This window comes from Anabrus simplex, chromosome 1 (genome assembly GCF_040414725.1).
Source record: "Anabrus simplex isolate iqAnaSimp1 chromosome 1, ASM4041472v1, whole genome shotgun sequence".
Taxonomy (NCBI): domain Eukaryota; kingdom Metazoa; phylum Arthropoda; class Insecta; order Orthoptera; family Tettigoniidae; genus Anabrus; species Anabrus simplex.
Genome location: NC_090265.1, coordinates 1,018,242,579 through 1,018,259,214, shown reverse-complemented (window position 1 = coordinate 1,018,259,214; position 16,636 = coordinate 1,018,242,579). Strand labels below are relative to the sequence as shown.

Here is a 16,636-nt window from a genome sequence, read left to right as displayed (position 1 = left end):
TATTGTCATTTTATATAGAAACTGGGGTCCGTTGAATATTTATTTTGCACGATAGTATTTTCCTTAAACCACTTTCTGGATCTTTGATGGCCTCATTAAAACATGAAGGATTCTTCAATAGTTTGTCTTGCTTATCCATTTCCTGCAGAATGCTTTCAGTTATATATGGTCGTAACTTCTGTAGTTATGACAATTTTGTCAAGGTGTATTTACTAATCAGATAATGCCCAGTCTCCCAGATTTTTTCACCAGGAGGAACATCTTGAGATCCTTCCCAATCACCAAATATTGCTTTATGTCTATAATTGCAGATAGTCGATCTAAATGCATATCACCACCTATTTTTTTAATACAGATCCTTAAGGCTGAGCGATCAGTTCCGCTGTTAATCGCAAGCCAAGAGATGGCAGCACTCTTACCCCTCGCCAGCCGCTGCAAGTGTGTTAGTGACTTGCACAACCTTTCCGTTACCCCCCTATTGCTTCTCCTCAACCCTCAATGTCTCTCAACTTGTGTTTGCATTGCCTTGCTTCTGAGTCATACACTAGACCTGCTTTCCGAGCCGTATGACAAATTTATGGACAAGGCACTCCCTTGCCGTCCAACCAATAAAAAAGAGATCGGCATATATTATGATATATTATGATTTTGAAGATTACAACTCTAATAAAGTTCTATTGATCATAAACATTATTTTATTCTGTGATTATAACTTACAGAATTCTATAAAGTATAATAATTTTTAGTCCGCCTCTGTGGTGCAGTGGTTAGTGTGATTAGCTGCTACGCCCGGAGGCCCAGGTTTGATTCCCGACTCTACCATGAAATTTGAAAAGTGGTGTGAATGCTGGAATGGGGTCCACTTACCCTTGAGAGGTCAACTGAGTAGAGGGGGGTTGATTCCCTCCTCTGCCATCCTCAAATTGGTTTTCCGTGGTTTCGCACTTCTCCATAGGTTATAAACTTCATGGTTCTGATCCGTATTGAATTGTAAGTACAATATAATTATTAAATTAATGTAGTAATGGTCCACCTTTCAATGCTATAATATGTAATATTCTAAACTACATTAATTAATTAATTAGGGACTAGTTTCGGCCGGGGCTGGCCATCTTCAGCCTTAATGTAAAACATCTAATAACTAACCAAATGTACATGCACACAATTGACATAAAACAAATGAAACAAATACAAATTGACATTAAAAAACTGGGATGAAATTATGATTAAATTTGAAAATAAATTAGGTTCTAACTTCTTGAGTATGCTCATCATTGAGAATATTAATTAATACTTGAAATATTCTCAATGATAAGCATACTCAAGAAGTTAGAACCTAGTTTATTTTCAAATTTAATCATAATTTCATCCTAGTTTTATAATGTCAATTTGTACATATTTGTTTCATTTGTTTTATGTCAATTGTGTGCATGTACATTTGTTTGGTTATTCGATGTTTTACATTAAGGCTGAAGATGGCCAGCCCCGGCCAAAACTAGTCCCTAATTAATAAATTAATGTAATTTAGAATATTACATATTATAGTATTGAAAGGTGGACCATTACTACATTAATTTAATAATTATATTGTTCCTACTTCTCCTCCAGGCAAATGCCGGGATGGTACCTAACTGAAGGCCACGGCCGCTTCCTTCCCCGCTCCTTGTATATCCCTTCCAATCTTCCCTTCACTCACAAGACCCCTGTTCAGCATAGCAGGTGATGCCACCTGAGCGAGGCACTGGTCCTCATCTCCAGTTGTATCCTCGCAACCAAAAGTCTCACGCTCCAGGACACTGCCCTTGAAGCGGTAGAGGTGGGATCCCTTGCTGACCCCCCTCTAGGGGCACCAAGACCTTGACGTCGTTGTTGGGGGCTTGTGTGCTTGTTGATACCGAGGGCTGTGCCAGCTCAGGGTTACCAATGCTGGATTGGCCTCGGTGTATGGCAAGACTCCCGAGTTGCCTGAGTGGTGTCTGTGCTCTTTATTTTTCATAACTATTTCTACCCTTCTATTCTCACCTTAAATTTCATTCCTCTTCCTGTCTAGCCACCCTCTCTGCCTCGGGTCAAATAGCTTAGTATGGAGGTTTTATCCTCCCCCAATCACAAGTCTCGGGTCGTGGCGAGGTGATGCATGGCTACTGGGGAAGTAGTTGTTAGCGATGCCCTCCAGATACCGGGTGCCCTCTGGAGTGTATAGCCTTGCCTCTGGCACGTCAGGGCTCTGTTAAAGGTCGACCTTCTTATCCCGGATACTCGTGGGACCGAAAACTGAACCCCCCATACTCGGCTAGATGCAGTTGTAGTTCGCACTCCGTTGCCAGTAATGACAACGGTGTGCAACATTTACATTCCACCAGATTGTGATATTGAAATGCGTGCACTACAAGATTTGATCGCTCAGTTACCTCCTCCTTTTCTCATGCTGGGAGACATGAACGCTCGTAACACACTCTGGGGTTCTCCATCTTCCTGTGCTAGGGGGAGGATGCTCGAGCGATTGATAGACCTGTTCGATCTTTGCGTGCTTAATACAGGGGAACCGACACATTTCAGTAGCGCACACGGCACTTTCTCACACCTGGATGTCACTTTGTACAGCCATGCGCTAGTTCCCCTGTACAGTGGCAAGTACATGACGACCTCTGTGATAGTGACCACTTCTCGATAATTCTATCTCTCTTGAATCAAAGACGGTCCGAAGTACCCAAGTGCTGGTTACTTCGGTGGGCAAATTGGCCAGAATTTTCCAAACGCGCAGTGATGGCTGATGATATGCTGGAGTCTGTTGACGACCTTGTTTCTTCCATTACTACTGGAATTTTGACTGCTGCAGAGAAAAAAAAATTCCTTCCTCGTTTGGTATTCCTCGCCGGAAACAGGTCCCGTGGTTGACAGACAAAATTGCAGTGGCCATACGTGATTGCTGTCGGGCTTTTAAGCATTATCGTTGGAACCCAATGATGGCCAATCATATCACATTTAAGTGTCTGCGCGTGAAGGCCCATTTCTTGATTCGAGAAAGTAAGAAAGCTACGTGGGAAAAGTATGAGTCTTCCATGATGCCACATACTCCCTCTTCGTCACATCCTTACTACAACCTCTAAATACCCTCATATTCATATAAAGAGATCTATGACCTTTATTTACTATCCTGTTAATGTGACTACCCTATTGAAAATCTTTCCTTATTTTAAAACCTAGGTACCATTCTTAACAGTAATCCCCTTCCCTCTTTCAAGACGGTAATTAAAACTGAGAGGACTTTTCCTCTTGGTGAAAGTTAACAGCCTGACTTTTCACCACGTTTACCATCATACTATTGTTTGCTCAAAGGTTCCGAGAAGACTGATCAGCAGGAAGGTAAAGCAATTATGAGTAAAGGAAGAAGTAACAGTTTAAAAGACATCTGGGGAATAAATACAAGGAGCAAGAATAGAGGGGGAGACTTAGAAGGGAGGGAGGGAAAGTTATAACTATATTGGAAAATAGGATGTGTGAATATTGAGGGAGTAATGAATAAATTAGGGAATAAGAAAGTCCGGGAAGTAATAGAAAGTTTCGATGTTGTGGCACTCTTGGAGACGTGGCTGGATACAGGGAGGGAGATTTCATGGAAGGGGTTTGTGATAAAATATAAATATAGAAGAAAGGAGAGGAATAAGGGCCGCTCCCCAGGAGGGATGATAGTTTTAATAAGGGAAGAAATTAGTGATCTGGTAGAGGATATAGAGACGGATATGAAAGAAACTATATGGTTGAGATTGAATATGGGAGGGGTTGAGGGAAAGGGGAAGATAATAAATCTAGTTTTCGTTTACTGCCATCCTAGTAGTTCAGCATATGCAAACAAATATTTTTTGAAGAGTTATTGGTGGACATTAGTAGGATAAGAGGAAAGTTTCCAGGAGAAGAGGATATGTTGTTATTCGGGGATTGGAATGTGAGAATAGGGGAACAGAGCCCAGCATATAGTAGGGAGGATGGATTGTGTATGTGGAAGAGTAGAAGGAGTGAGGATAAAATTATAAACAGTTATGGGGAAAAGCTCCTAGAGATGTGCGCTGTGGGGAATTTGTATATCCTGAATGGATGGATGGAGGGTGACAGTAAGGGGAAATTTACATATGTTACTGAGAAGGGTGGTAGTGTGATAGATATGATCTTAAGTTCGGAAGGAGTGACTGAGGATATTGTAAGAATGGAAGTAGGAGACTGGATTGAATCACACCATTTCCCAGTGTGGGTTATGTTTAGAAGAGGGGAAGAGAAGGGTACAGGGAAGAAAGCTGAGACGAAGGATAAACACGGGAGTAGATATAATAAGTATAAATTGACGGAGGAAGTGGGAAGGGTTTGGAATAGGGTAGTAAAAGAGGAAGTACAACTTCTGAAATATGGGTGGGAAGATGCGTTAGAGGAGAATAATATTGATAAAGCCTTGGAATTGCTGCTACATCCTATAAAGATGATAGCGCAGAAGGCGGAATGTGGAAAGAGAAATAAGAAAGAGGGAGAAGCATGGTTTAACAGAGAGTGTGAAGAAATGCGGTGAAAAGTGCGGGGCGCGTTAGGAGAATACAGAAAGAAAGGTGGGGGCCAAGAAAGGGAGATTTTCTGCAATTTGAGGAAGGAGTATAAAAAGATAATTTGTGAGGTAAAAAAAGGCGTGGTTAGAGGAACAAATTGAAACCATAAATAAGGATTGTAAGTCTAACAACTTTGAGAGAGTATGGGATAAGATTAATAGAATAATTAAAGGTGGAAGGAATATAGAGAGAGCGAGTATTGAGGAAGTTCAATGGGTTAGGTACTTTGATGAATTACTGGAGGAGAAGGGGGAAGAAAGATGGAGAAGGGCAGGGGATGAAGTAATTTGGAGGAATAGGAGAGTGGCAATTTATGAACTGGACAAGGAAATTACAAGGGAGGAAATCCTGAGAGTGATAAGCAGAGTTAGAGGAAAGTCGGCCGGGGGATGTGATGGGATAAATAACAAGTTTTGGAAAGAAATTAGCAAAAATGAGACTATGATAGAGGGCATAGTTAAATTATTTAATAAGATCTGTGAGGGAGGTAAGTACCCGAAGGAATGGGAAATAGGAATTGTATGTCCAATATATAAAGGTAAGGGTAGTAGGAACAGTGTGAACAATTGGTGATTATGATGCTTGTTGTTTAAAGGGGCCTAACATCGAAGGTCATCGGCCCAGTGTGAATAATTATAGAGGAATATCTCTGTTAGACTCCTTAAGTAAAATATAAACTGGGGTGTTAGTGAACAGATTAAGCGGGTGGGCGGAAGATAATGAAATATTGACAGATTTTCAAGGGGGATTTAGGAAAAAGAAGAGAACAGTGGATAATATAATGATAGTGAAGACTGTTTTAGAAAAGTACAAGAGTATGGCTAGAAGTACGGTTTATGTGGCAGCAATAGATTTTGAGAAAGCGTTTGATAAAGTGAATAGAGAAGCCCTATTAGAGAAATTAGGTAGGCTGGGGATTTCAGACAAGATGTTGAGGGCAGTAGAGGGAATATATAGGGTTGTCAGGTTTTGTGTAAAATTGGGAGACGAGAGACTGAGTAGACCCTTAGAGTCCAGGGTAGGTTTAAAACAAGGGTGCAAGTTATCGCCAATATTGTTTATTTTATTTATTAACGATATTCTGTAGGGGCATGGGGCAAACAACTGGGCTGAGCCGATAATTAATGGCCTGGAGGTACCGGGACTGATATTTGCTGATGACGTGATACTGATGACTCTAACTTCAGGGGGGATGAATAGAGCTTTAAATGCAGTGTCGCTGTTTGCGAAGAAATGGGGCTTGAAAATTAATGGTAATAAATCTAAAATATTAGTAGTTCAGGGAGACAAAGGAAGAAAGATGGAAGGGAAATGGATACTTCAGGGAGAAAGATTGGAACAAGTAAGGAAGTTGGAATATTTAGGAGTTATTTTTAACAGTAAAGGAACGTGGAAAGATAAGATTAGAATGATGAAAAACAAGAGGATTGGCAGCCCTAGCCTCAGTCAGAAACTTCATAGCCAAATACCCGGGTATTAGTTATAACACCTTGAGGATAGTGTTAAGATCGGTTATTTTTGGGAGGGTATTATTGTAGGCGCAGAAGTTTGATGGTTGGATGAGAGAAGAGGGGAATTAAGAAGTATTATTAGTAGTTTTGGTAAAATAGTAATGGGTTTGCCGAGGTGCACAGCAAATGCAGGGGCGGAATTAATGTGTGGGGAGGATTTAGAATCCGAGGGTGTGAAAAGAATAGTTAGATACAGGATGAATTTAAAAAGACAGGAAGGTGGGAGGGTTTTACAGGCAGTGTATGAACAGCAAAGTAAGAGCATGTATAAGGGCGGATGGCTAGAAAAAAATTAAGGGATATTTGGAGATGATAGGATTAGGACACCTGTGGGGGGGAGGTATGGACGAAGACAGAAGTTAGAGGGATGAAGATCCTTGAGAGGAGGATTAGAGATATTAATAGGCAGAAATTATTGGGGGAAAGTAGACTGAGAAATTCGCTGAATGTTTTAACGAAAATAGAGGAGATAGCAGGGATGAATATTACATTCATTGACAGGTCTAAAAGGTATGGGATGATGTGGTGGCTCTTAGGATTGCATAAGGATAAGGGGTGGCTGCAAGGGAGGGACAAGATTGTGTGTATACTTTGCGGGGCAGTAAATGATGATTTTCACTTATTAAGTGACTGTGAAGAAATGAGTAAGATAAGGCAAAGATTATTGAGTGCCGAGCATAAGAAACTATTGGGAAGAGGGGACGAGCAATCAATTCTGAGATGGATTATTAAGCAGTGGGAAAGCGGGGGTGAGTTGAACAGGTATTTATGTACGGTAAAAAAGTCCTGTGAGAGCAGAATGAAAGAGGGTGAGTTAGAGGGTGGACAAGAGGGTAGGTGATTGGAATAGGCATGTAGGTTGAGGGAAAGAGTGAGTAATAAGCAGTGCTTAGGCAATGGAAGGAGAGAGTATGATAAAATTGAATGGGAAGGAGAGTATAGGTGTGGAGTACATTGTTAAGCATGTGGAGTTGGGTAATTGATATGTGATTTCATAAAGGCAGGGTCTCCTTGTTAATGTTATGGCGGGTTGGAATGGAAATGCTGAATGCTGCTGTTTTGGTATCGATCGGGAGTAGGTCAGGGAACAATGAGTGTGACGAAAGTGCTGAGTACATAAGGACATGTGAAGAGTATGCTAAGAACCTTGAGACAGTGACTGATACAGCTAACAGTTTGACTCCTATTATTATTATTATTATTATTATTATTATTATTATTATTATTATTATTATTATTATTATTATTATTATTATTATTATTATTTATTAGTATTATTATTAGTATTGATATTATGATTATTACTATTATTATTGTTTGTGTTATTATTATTATTAATACTATGAATATGTTGGTATTATTATTACATAAATTGTTATTATTAATATTATTATTATTACTATAATTAATATTATGGATAGTGGGTTGTATTCAGTAGAGCAGGTGCTTTTGTCTCACTCTTCAAGCATAGTGGGAGCTGGTAAGGAAGAATGGGTAAGGGAGGGCAGGACATACCCGTAAAAAGACGGGGTGGGACGGGCCCACTCCAAATAAGTCAAAGAAGGGAGATATGAGATAGACGGGAGGAGAGCGGCTCCAGTTTCACGGGGATGGCCGCAACAGAATGGTGAGAAAAAAAAAAGCATTGTCATCTGGTAGGGTTGATGAGGCCTTCATTAGGACCTCACGGATAGGGCCGGTCGTGTCATCATCGGGAGGGCGACCTTCTTCTCACCAGGGGTGATGACGTGGCCGGACAGTAGTAGGAGTATTTAGGGGAGATGATGGACATGGCATGAAGGTACCGAGGATGACTACTGTGGTGACCTTATCTTTAGGGGTCGCGTTTCCGGGGTATCCGACGGGCTTCATGGCATGTCTAAGGAGTACGTTTGGGATGATCACTACTATCATCATTTATTGCAGGTAGTATTATTTTTATTGGTAGTTTGTTTTGTCTATTTCTGTTTATTATTATTTATTTATGGTATTATTATTTTATTAGTAGTGTGTTTTGTCAGTTTCTGTTTGTGGAGTTGGTGGCTTAGGTTGAACATTGTTATTTTTCTCATTCAATGGATCGAATGGGTATTTGGTTACTGTGATCTGGAGAAAAATAATAATAAAGAATAATAATAATAATAAAGAGAAAAGAACTATTGTTTGCTGTCCCTCTCACAACATTTGCAATTGCACACAATCCTGTATCACATTTATTACTTTATACTGTTTAACATCATTTGCAAACGGATTAATTATCTGTGATTCCTGTTCTATACTCATATCATTTACAAATATAAGAAAATGTAAAGGTCCAATAGTGCTGCCTTGTAGAATACCCCTCTTTATCCTTACAGGCTTAGATAATGCTTCAGCTGCCGGTACCCTAATTCTCTGGGATCTGTTTTCTTTTACTTTTATTACAAGATATTAGAATCATTCCATATTGACGGTTTTTACTTTACAATGGCGAAAAATGAGAGTATCCTCCTATTCAATACATCATTTTTTTTATTTTTTTTATTTTTTTATTGACATGTTGTGGCTCGCTTGAGCCATCTTCAGTGAAAAAAATTAGGGGGGTTGGAATAATTTACATAATATAAGATGAAAAAATGCTAAAAAACATAATGAAAGAGCAAATGAAAAAACAAACGAAAGGGAGCCTAGACGGAAACAAAATCAGCACAAATATACAATATTTACATCAATGGATTTTCTAGAAATTTAGCCACCCATTCGATCACACTTTTGTCTGGTCCAATAATCTTAATTTTCATCAGTGGTCTCTCATGATCTATCCTATCAAAAGCCTTGGATTGGTGAATAAGCTGCTTGTTTCACTGATGCCACCCATTGGTCACCAGTGTTACTGAGTGATGATTTTGACTGAATAAATACTGCCCAGCTTAAAATACAAGATTTTCATTTTTTTGAACTGAAATATACCATGATTGATGCGTTAACTCCCATGATCCTTGGTGTAACTGACCTGTTATTTGCTGCTGACCTGTCAAAAATACAACCTTTTAATTTACTAATTTTAAACCTATATCAGTGAAAAACATTTCAGATTTTTAAACTTTATAAAATGAAATAAATGTCACTATGTAATAATATATATGTTAACATATTCTATTTTTGGGAGATAGTTACATTGTATTGTCAGAAACACATTTGTCAAATTTACCTCCAGTTTCATGAATGCAAATGTACAATTTCTGCAAACATTACAATCGTGCACCCTGCTATCGTAAGCCTTATATTTGCAGTTGCGGGTGATTGCAAAATGCCGCAATTCACTAGTTCTCTTGCTTGTTCACTCCAAAACATTTCTTGACGGTTGTCATTGGGAGGTCTGAAGGCTTCCCTTGTAAGTAGGTGTTTAGTACAGAGCTAGCTGGCATTGCATGACTTTGGAATCAAACCAGAAGGCTCTACCAATTGATTCAGCTATTGTGACATGCTATCTTGCCCTGTAGACTAAGTTACTACTGCTAGCATTTTCATAGAAAGAAATATTTTGATGTCCACATTAAGTTTTGGTTTTATATGTATTTCTCATTCAGGTATTACAGCATTTTGCATTTTGATTGTGTGTTGTGTTTATGTATTTTAAAATGCCAATAATTATACAGGTTATGTTATTTTACAGGGAAGTCTCTCATGTTTATTACTCTGCGTGATGGATCTGGCTTCCTACAATGCGTTTTGAATGACATTCTTTGTCAAACATACGAGGCTTTGCTGCTTTCAACAGAGTCTTCTGTTCTTCTCTTTGGAATGTTGAAAGCTGTACCTCCAGGGAAAACAGTGAGTGATTTATCTTGAAAGTATGCTTCCCAGTCATTTTTATTTATACATTTATAAGTTTTTTACTTTTTTTCATGATGTTGAAGGATAGCTGTGATGAATGTTTGAACTCTTTGTATATTGTTATAATGAAGTCTAAAATTAAAATTTATATTTCATGGTTATGTTTAATGCTTTTATGCTTAATGACAGAATTTTTGTGGAATTTTAGTTTTCTTTTATCATCTAACTTAGCCCGCCTGGTGGCTATGATCATTAAGGAGTTGAAGTCCAAACTGTCTGACACCATGGTTCGCCAGTTTGAGTCCCATTGCTCAAAAAATAAATTTCGCCATCAGAATGTTGATAAAGATGTTGATTCACATAGGGAACCTGAAATATTTGTTCCGAATGAGTAAATTTATAATACTAATATAGTTGGTCCATTATTGGACATTATAAATTTTCCAGCTAACTCATTCCTGGTTGCCAGTGTTTCGCCCCAGTGTTCTAAGTTGGGATCATCAGTTGGTAAATATATGCACTTGACATGCGTCTTGGTGTGTGTGCTATTTACCAACTGATGAGCCCAACTTAGCACACTGGCGAAACACTGGCAACCAGGAGTGAGTTAGCTGGAAAATTTATAATATTCAATAACGGGTCAACTATATTGATATCAGAATGTTGGCCGGCAGGGTAGTAGGGGAGGTGGTGGTATTCAATTTCTAATCATTAGATTGCATGCCAAAAGCCTGGATTAAATTCCAAACCTCTCTGCAGTGCTCATATGGAGTGACATACGCTGTTGATGGTGATTTGTCTGTAGGATGCAGAAGTTAAGCCTTGAGCTTTGGTGCTATTTGACAGGGGTAGGCTATGTGCCTGCACCGGATTTCACCCTCTCCCTTCCTACATTTTCATGTCATTCATTTCATCTCATAAACTCCTCTGGTGAGGTTGACGTTAGGAAGGGTATCCGGTCATAAAAACCCGCCACAACAGATTCATCTCACCTCATACCCGATGCCATAGAGAAACGGGACAAGGGTTGGACAGACAACAACAATTTTATCTTCTAACTTGATTAGTATCCTTTTCCCTTGTCCTCTTGTCTGTTATCTTAACCTGAGATGTTCTCCCCCATGTAACAGGTCTAGTTTGGCAGCAGACATGCTTTTTGCATTTCCTGTCCATTTTTAATTATTTAAGCATTTCATTTTTCTTTGAATATTACACTTTCTTTGTTTATTTTACCATCTTTAACCACTTTTTAAGGACAAGATATTAAATGATTTTACCAAATTATTGGAAATATGATAAAGCAAACTAGGACAGTTTTCTTCACAAGAATTAAAGCAGGTATCAACTGAAAAATACTCTACAACCATGCAGTATGTTAGTTGAATATTGGAAGTGGACGGGAGACCCTGTAGAGTGAGTAAATTTTGTGATGTACATGCAGAAAGGGTTGGAATAAGACCTGAACAGGATTTGCACTAAGGGAGAGGAACCATAATAATCAGGAAAAAGTTCGGATATTTCAAGTCTGAATTGTCTTTAAATTCCTGTAACAGAACTGCAAATGAATTGTCTGAGGCCAGGTGTTAATGTGCTGTTGGTTAAGCACCTATTGTGCCCAAAATTGTAGGATTGAATCCTAGTACAGTGGCTTGGCATTAAAGACTGCCAATGAACAGGAGGAAAAACATTTCACTAAAAGATATCCATCCAAAATAAATAAGTAAACAAGCAAGCAAGCAAGCAAGCCCCACGGCATTACAACCCAGAATGCCTTGGCCTACCAAGTGACCGCTTCTCTAAAGCCTGCAGATTACATCTTGATGCATAGAGATTGCGACAGATCCTCTCAACTGTTTTTGGCTTTCTAGACCGGGACCATTGTCTCGCTGTTGAGTGAACCTTGAACTAGCCCGTAGAGGTAAAATTCATGGCCAGGAATTGTATCGAGAACCTGTTGGTAAGAAACAGGCTTGCGATCTCTAGACTGTGAGGCTGGCCTTGTTCCTCTGTGCAGACACCAGACACCATTTATTATGCCTAGCTGAGCAGATCTAAGGAAGTCCTGGAAAATTGAAAAAGGAATAATTGTACTCTGCTGGCCTGAGTGGCTCAGACAGTTGAGGCGCTGGCCTTCTGACCCCAACTTGGCAGGTTCGATCCTGGCTCAGTCCGGTGGTAATTGAAGGTGCTGAAATACGTCAGCCTCGTGTTGGTAGATTTACTGGCACGTAAAAGAACTCCTGCGGGACTAAATTCCATCACCTCGATGTCTCCGAAAACCGAGAAAAAGGTAGGTAGTGGGACATAAAGCAAATAACATTATTATTATTATTATTATTATTATTATTATTATTATTATTATTATTATTATTATTACATTGTAGTCTGGTATAAATGGATACTTTTCTGGTAATATCATAGTTTACATTCATTAAAATGCTAGGGATAATGTGGCTTCTTACAAGGGAACATCGGCAATGGGTAAGTCGCCGATCGCGATGAAACTTGGAAAACACATTGAGGTACACGTAAAAATGATGTCGGCATCAATTTTTGGTGCCAACATTCATTAGGGCATTAACTACGGGGCCTAAAAGTTGCGACATTTCAAATTCCGCGCGATCAGCGATGAATACCTGCTGGCCAGTGCTAAGCTGGCACATTGCGTACCTGGAGACTCGCCTCTGCACCTCCTCCTCTCCCCGCGGGGAGAAGGGAAACATGCGGTGACAAACCAATTGGAGCGGGGAGAGGAGGAGGTGCAGAGGCGAGTCTCCAGGTACGCAATGTGCCAGCTTAGCACTGGCCAGCAGGTATTCATCGCTGATCGCGCGGAATTTGATTCTCCGTTTTGGAGGGACCACGGAAAAAAAAAAAAGTACAACATGGGAAAACGGAAAATCCGGGAACGAATGAACCATCAACAATTTGGCTAAACATCACAAAAATGAAATATGTGTACTTATAATCTTACAAACGCCCCTAAATCAAACCAGACTACAGCCCCAATGGGCCTTCCGCCTACCAAGCGACCGCCCTTGGTCTGAAGGCCTGCAGATTACGAGGTGATGCATGGTCAGTGTGACGAATCCTCTCGGTTGTTATTCCTGGCTCTCTAGACCGGGGACACCATATCACCATTAAATAGCTCCTCAATTAAAGGTACCGTAATCGTAGAATGACTGAACCTGGAACCAGCCCTCATATCCAGATAAAAAATGCCTGACCTGGCCAGTAATCGAACCCGGGCCCTTCCGGATGAGAGGCAGGCAAGTTAGACCGCGGGGCTGGCTTCAAACGTTTATTACTGGTACACGACTTAAAAAGCTTGAAACTTTACATTTGTTTTACCGGGGAAACTTCGTCAGTTTCCTCTGAAAACTTTGTCATATTCCTTTAAAAACTTCTTTCAGTTCAGCAACTTTGATCAGTCGAACTCTTCGAAATATTTAATCGTAACGCCAAGCCAAACAACAATCAACCACAAGTAGTTTTTCATTCTCTAATCAAATAAAGTAAAGCATATTAGATACAAAAGTGATGGCAAAATCTTTTTTTTAAATCTCCCATTGTAATTTGGTCACCGGTATACTGTTCCTAGTCAGTTTATGGAAATCTTGTACAGCGTAAATTAGGCTTACATCGACATTTAAAGGTTATGTTGAACTCGAGAATATGGTTTCGAAAGTATCAATCCTCGAGTTCTCGAATGCATTATATTTAGTTCAGTGCGTCACTAATCACAATCAAATTGGAAAGAGGAAAAATATCATTAACACTTCCGAAATTGATAGAGTGGAACATGGAGTATTATTAAAGAAATTGGAGGGAATAGGATTGGACGTAAGGGTTACACGTTGGATAAACACATTTCTAAATTCAAGGGTTCAGAAAGTCAAAGTAGGAAATAATGTATCTCAGGAAGAGAAAGTTTGGAAGGGAATTGCACAGGGTAGTATAATCGGTCTGTTACTTTTCTTAATATACGCAAATGATTTAGGGAACAATATAACATCAAAAATAAGATTGTATGCAGATGACATAATTGTTTATAGGGAAATAAACAACATTGAGGATTGTTCAGAATTACAAAGGGACCTTGAAAGTATCCAACAATGGGTTGAAGAAAATAATATGGAGGTTAATGCAGGCAAATCAATTGTTACAACTTTTACAAACAGGAGCTTTAAAACTGAATTTGAATATACTTTGGATGAGGTAGTTATCCCAAAAGATGGCAAGTGCAAATACTTAGGTGTGAGATTTGAAAGTAATTTGCACTGGAAGGGTCCTGTTGACGACATTGTTGGGAAAGCATACAGATTGTTACATGTCATAATGAGGCTACTTAAAGGATGCAACAAAGAATTAAAAGGAAAAAGTTACTTGAGTATGGTTCGTCCATTATTGGAATATGCAAACAGTGTTTGGGATCCTCACCAAGAATACCTAATAAAAGAAATAGATAGTGTGTAGAGGAAAGCAGCAAGATTTGTAACAGGGGATTTCATGAGAAAGAGTAGTGTATCAGAAATGTTAAAGGAACTTGGGTGGGAAACTTTAAGTAAGAGAAGGGAGAAAACTAGACTTATAGGATTATATAAAGCCTATATAAGAGAAGAAGCATGGGGAGATATCCGTGAGAGGCTTCAGTTGGAAAATAATTATATCGGCAGGACTGACCACAAATATAAAATTAGAAGGAATTTTAGCAGAAGCGATTGGGGTAAATTTTCATTCATTGGAAAGGGTGTGAAGGAGTGGAACAGTTTACCAGGGGTAGTGTTTCATCCTTTTCCAAAATCTGTACAGATATTCAAGAAGAGAATAAACAGCAACAGAGAAAATAAATGAAGTGTTAGAGGGCATTCGACCAGTGCAGGTTATTGTAAAAAAATAAAAAATAATTTTAAAAAAATGTGTGTGAATAAATTAATTCCATCCCCTGGTCTAAGGAGTTTGGACAGCCAAAGTAGGGGACTGCCGGTAGGGGTGAAGTACAGTGGGGACTTCGAGGGCCCTGGGACCGCTACGGTAGCTGTGAAGGCCCTTCAGGAACTCTGAAAAGTAGTGGCAAAGGGGGCTCTGGTTAAGACGCAGCAGGTCGTTATGCTACTTAGGTTCCAGAACTGGTAAAAAAAAAAAAAGTATATAAGTAAATAAATGCAATGTAAATATTAATCTTATGCCAGTTGTATAGTATCTTTTGAGGTAATTCCACATACTGTATATCAGTTGACTATATTTGTAAGTAGTACAGGAGATATTATAAGTAGAATTTTGTAAACAATATAAATTTATTAAGGATGAGCTGTGTGTTTAATAGAAAACATTGTTAGCATAAATTGTATTATAGAAAAATTTCTTCTCTTGTTAATTTAATATTTAGTGCTTGACAATAATGTATTTTAGTGTACCATTTGCCACTGAGGTAGACACCTCATTTGCAAATAAAGAGATTTTGATTTTTGATTTGATTTGAATTACGATTAATCACGACCTTGAGCTCAGCGGGAAAGCGCGCTCGCTGTACAAGTCAGTACGAGTGCAGAATGATACAAAAATTTTAAATGTAATGTGCGCAATAAAACAACGGCGGCTTTTATAACATTTTAACACAAAAACATGATATTCCCAGTCTTATATTAAGACGAAAAAAGTAATAGGCAATCCCAAAACCTCCCATGGTTTTATGTACGGTATGTAAGGTGCAACATCTGTTCTGGTCTCGATAACATAATCATATTACACGTTATGAGTCTCATTATGATAGCCGTATTGGAGTACAGAATGTAAAAGTTCCAAACAAATTTATTTAAAAACCAACATTCCAGTACTTTAAAATACAAATACTACATACATGTTAAAATGGGACATGTTTCGCTTAGGCTTTGTAAGCATCTTCAGCCATACTTAATCTAAAGCTAAGTCAGGGCCCTGAAATGGGTTTCTTATTAAAGTATAATAATACAAGATAAAACAGTCATAAAATCTAGTTTGTGGAAGAAGCAATACTTAAATGCAAATAAAAATCAATAATGAACTTTCCATAGTATTATATGTACATGGAATGAATACTAGTGTTCATCTAAAAAAGTACACGTTAGTTATTTGTAGAACGAGACAGTCATAATGATCTGACATACATTTGGATTGTACAGATTGTTTGACATTAATGAAGCGTGGATTAATTAAAAATGTTGAAAAATAAATCTTCGAGCGTTGTTGACTGAAAATCAGGTACGTAGAATACAGTAGAGTTGTTGACTCCAAGTGATTGCGTAATAAGGTCAAAAGGCGCTTGAAGCATCAGTATAGAAGTGTTGTCTCCTTCTAGAATAATCTTTGTAACAGATTGTAGTCGTGAGCTGTCTAGCGTAGATTCAACAAATAGGGTGTTCAATGAAGCCTTAGATGTGGGAGAATTCGCAAAGTAGCGCGTGTTGAAAACCCTAGTGTTGACAGAGAGGTGACTAGTCTTGTTGGTTGTTTGAGACGATCTGGCTGATCGTTGACCTTATTATGCAACCACTTGGAGTCAACAACTCTACTGTATTCTACATACCTGATTCTCAGTCAACAATGCTCAAAGATTTATTTTTCAACATTTTTAATTAATCCACTCTTCATTAATGTCAAACAGTCTGTACAATACAAATGTATGTCAGATCATTATGACTGTCTCGTTCTACAAATAACTACCGTGTACTTTTTTAG

The 16,636-nt window shown here is 38.7% G+C and overlaps 1 protein-coding gene across 1 annotated transcript in view; it reads left to right on the top strand.

The window, feature by feature from the left end:
• AsnRS (asparagine--tRNA ligase) overlaps positions 1 to 16,636 on the top strand; it is a 214,577-nt gene that overhangs the window by 53,662 nt on the left and 144,279 nt on the right. The window contains exon 4 of the mRNA XM_067136961.2: positions 9,759 to 9,916. Within this exon, the coding sequence (XP_066993062.1) occupies positions 9,759 to 9,916 (158 nt within the window). The remainder of the gene's footprint in view (positions 1 to 9,758; positions 9,917 to 16,636) is intronic.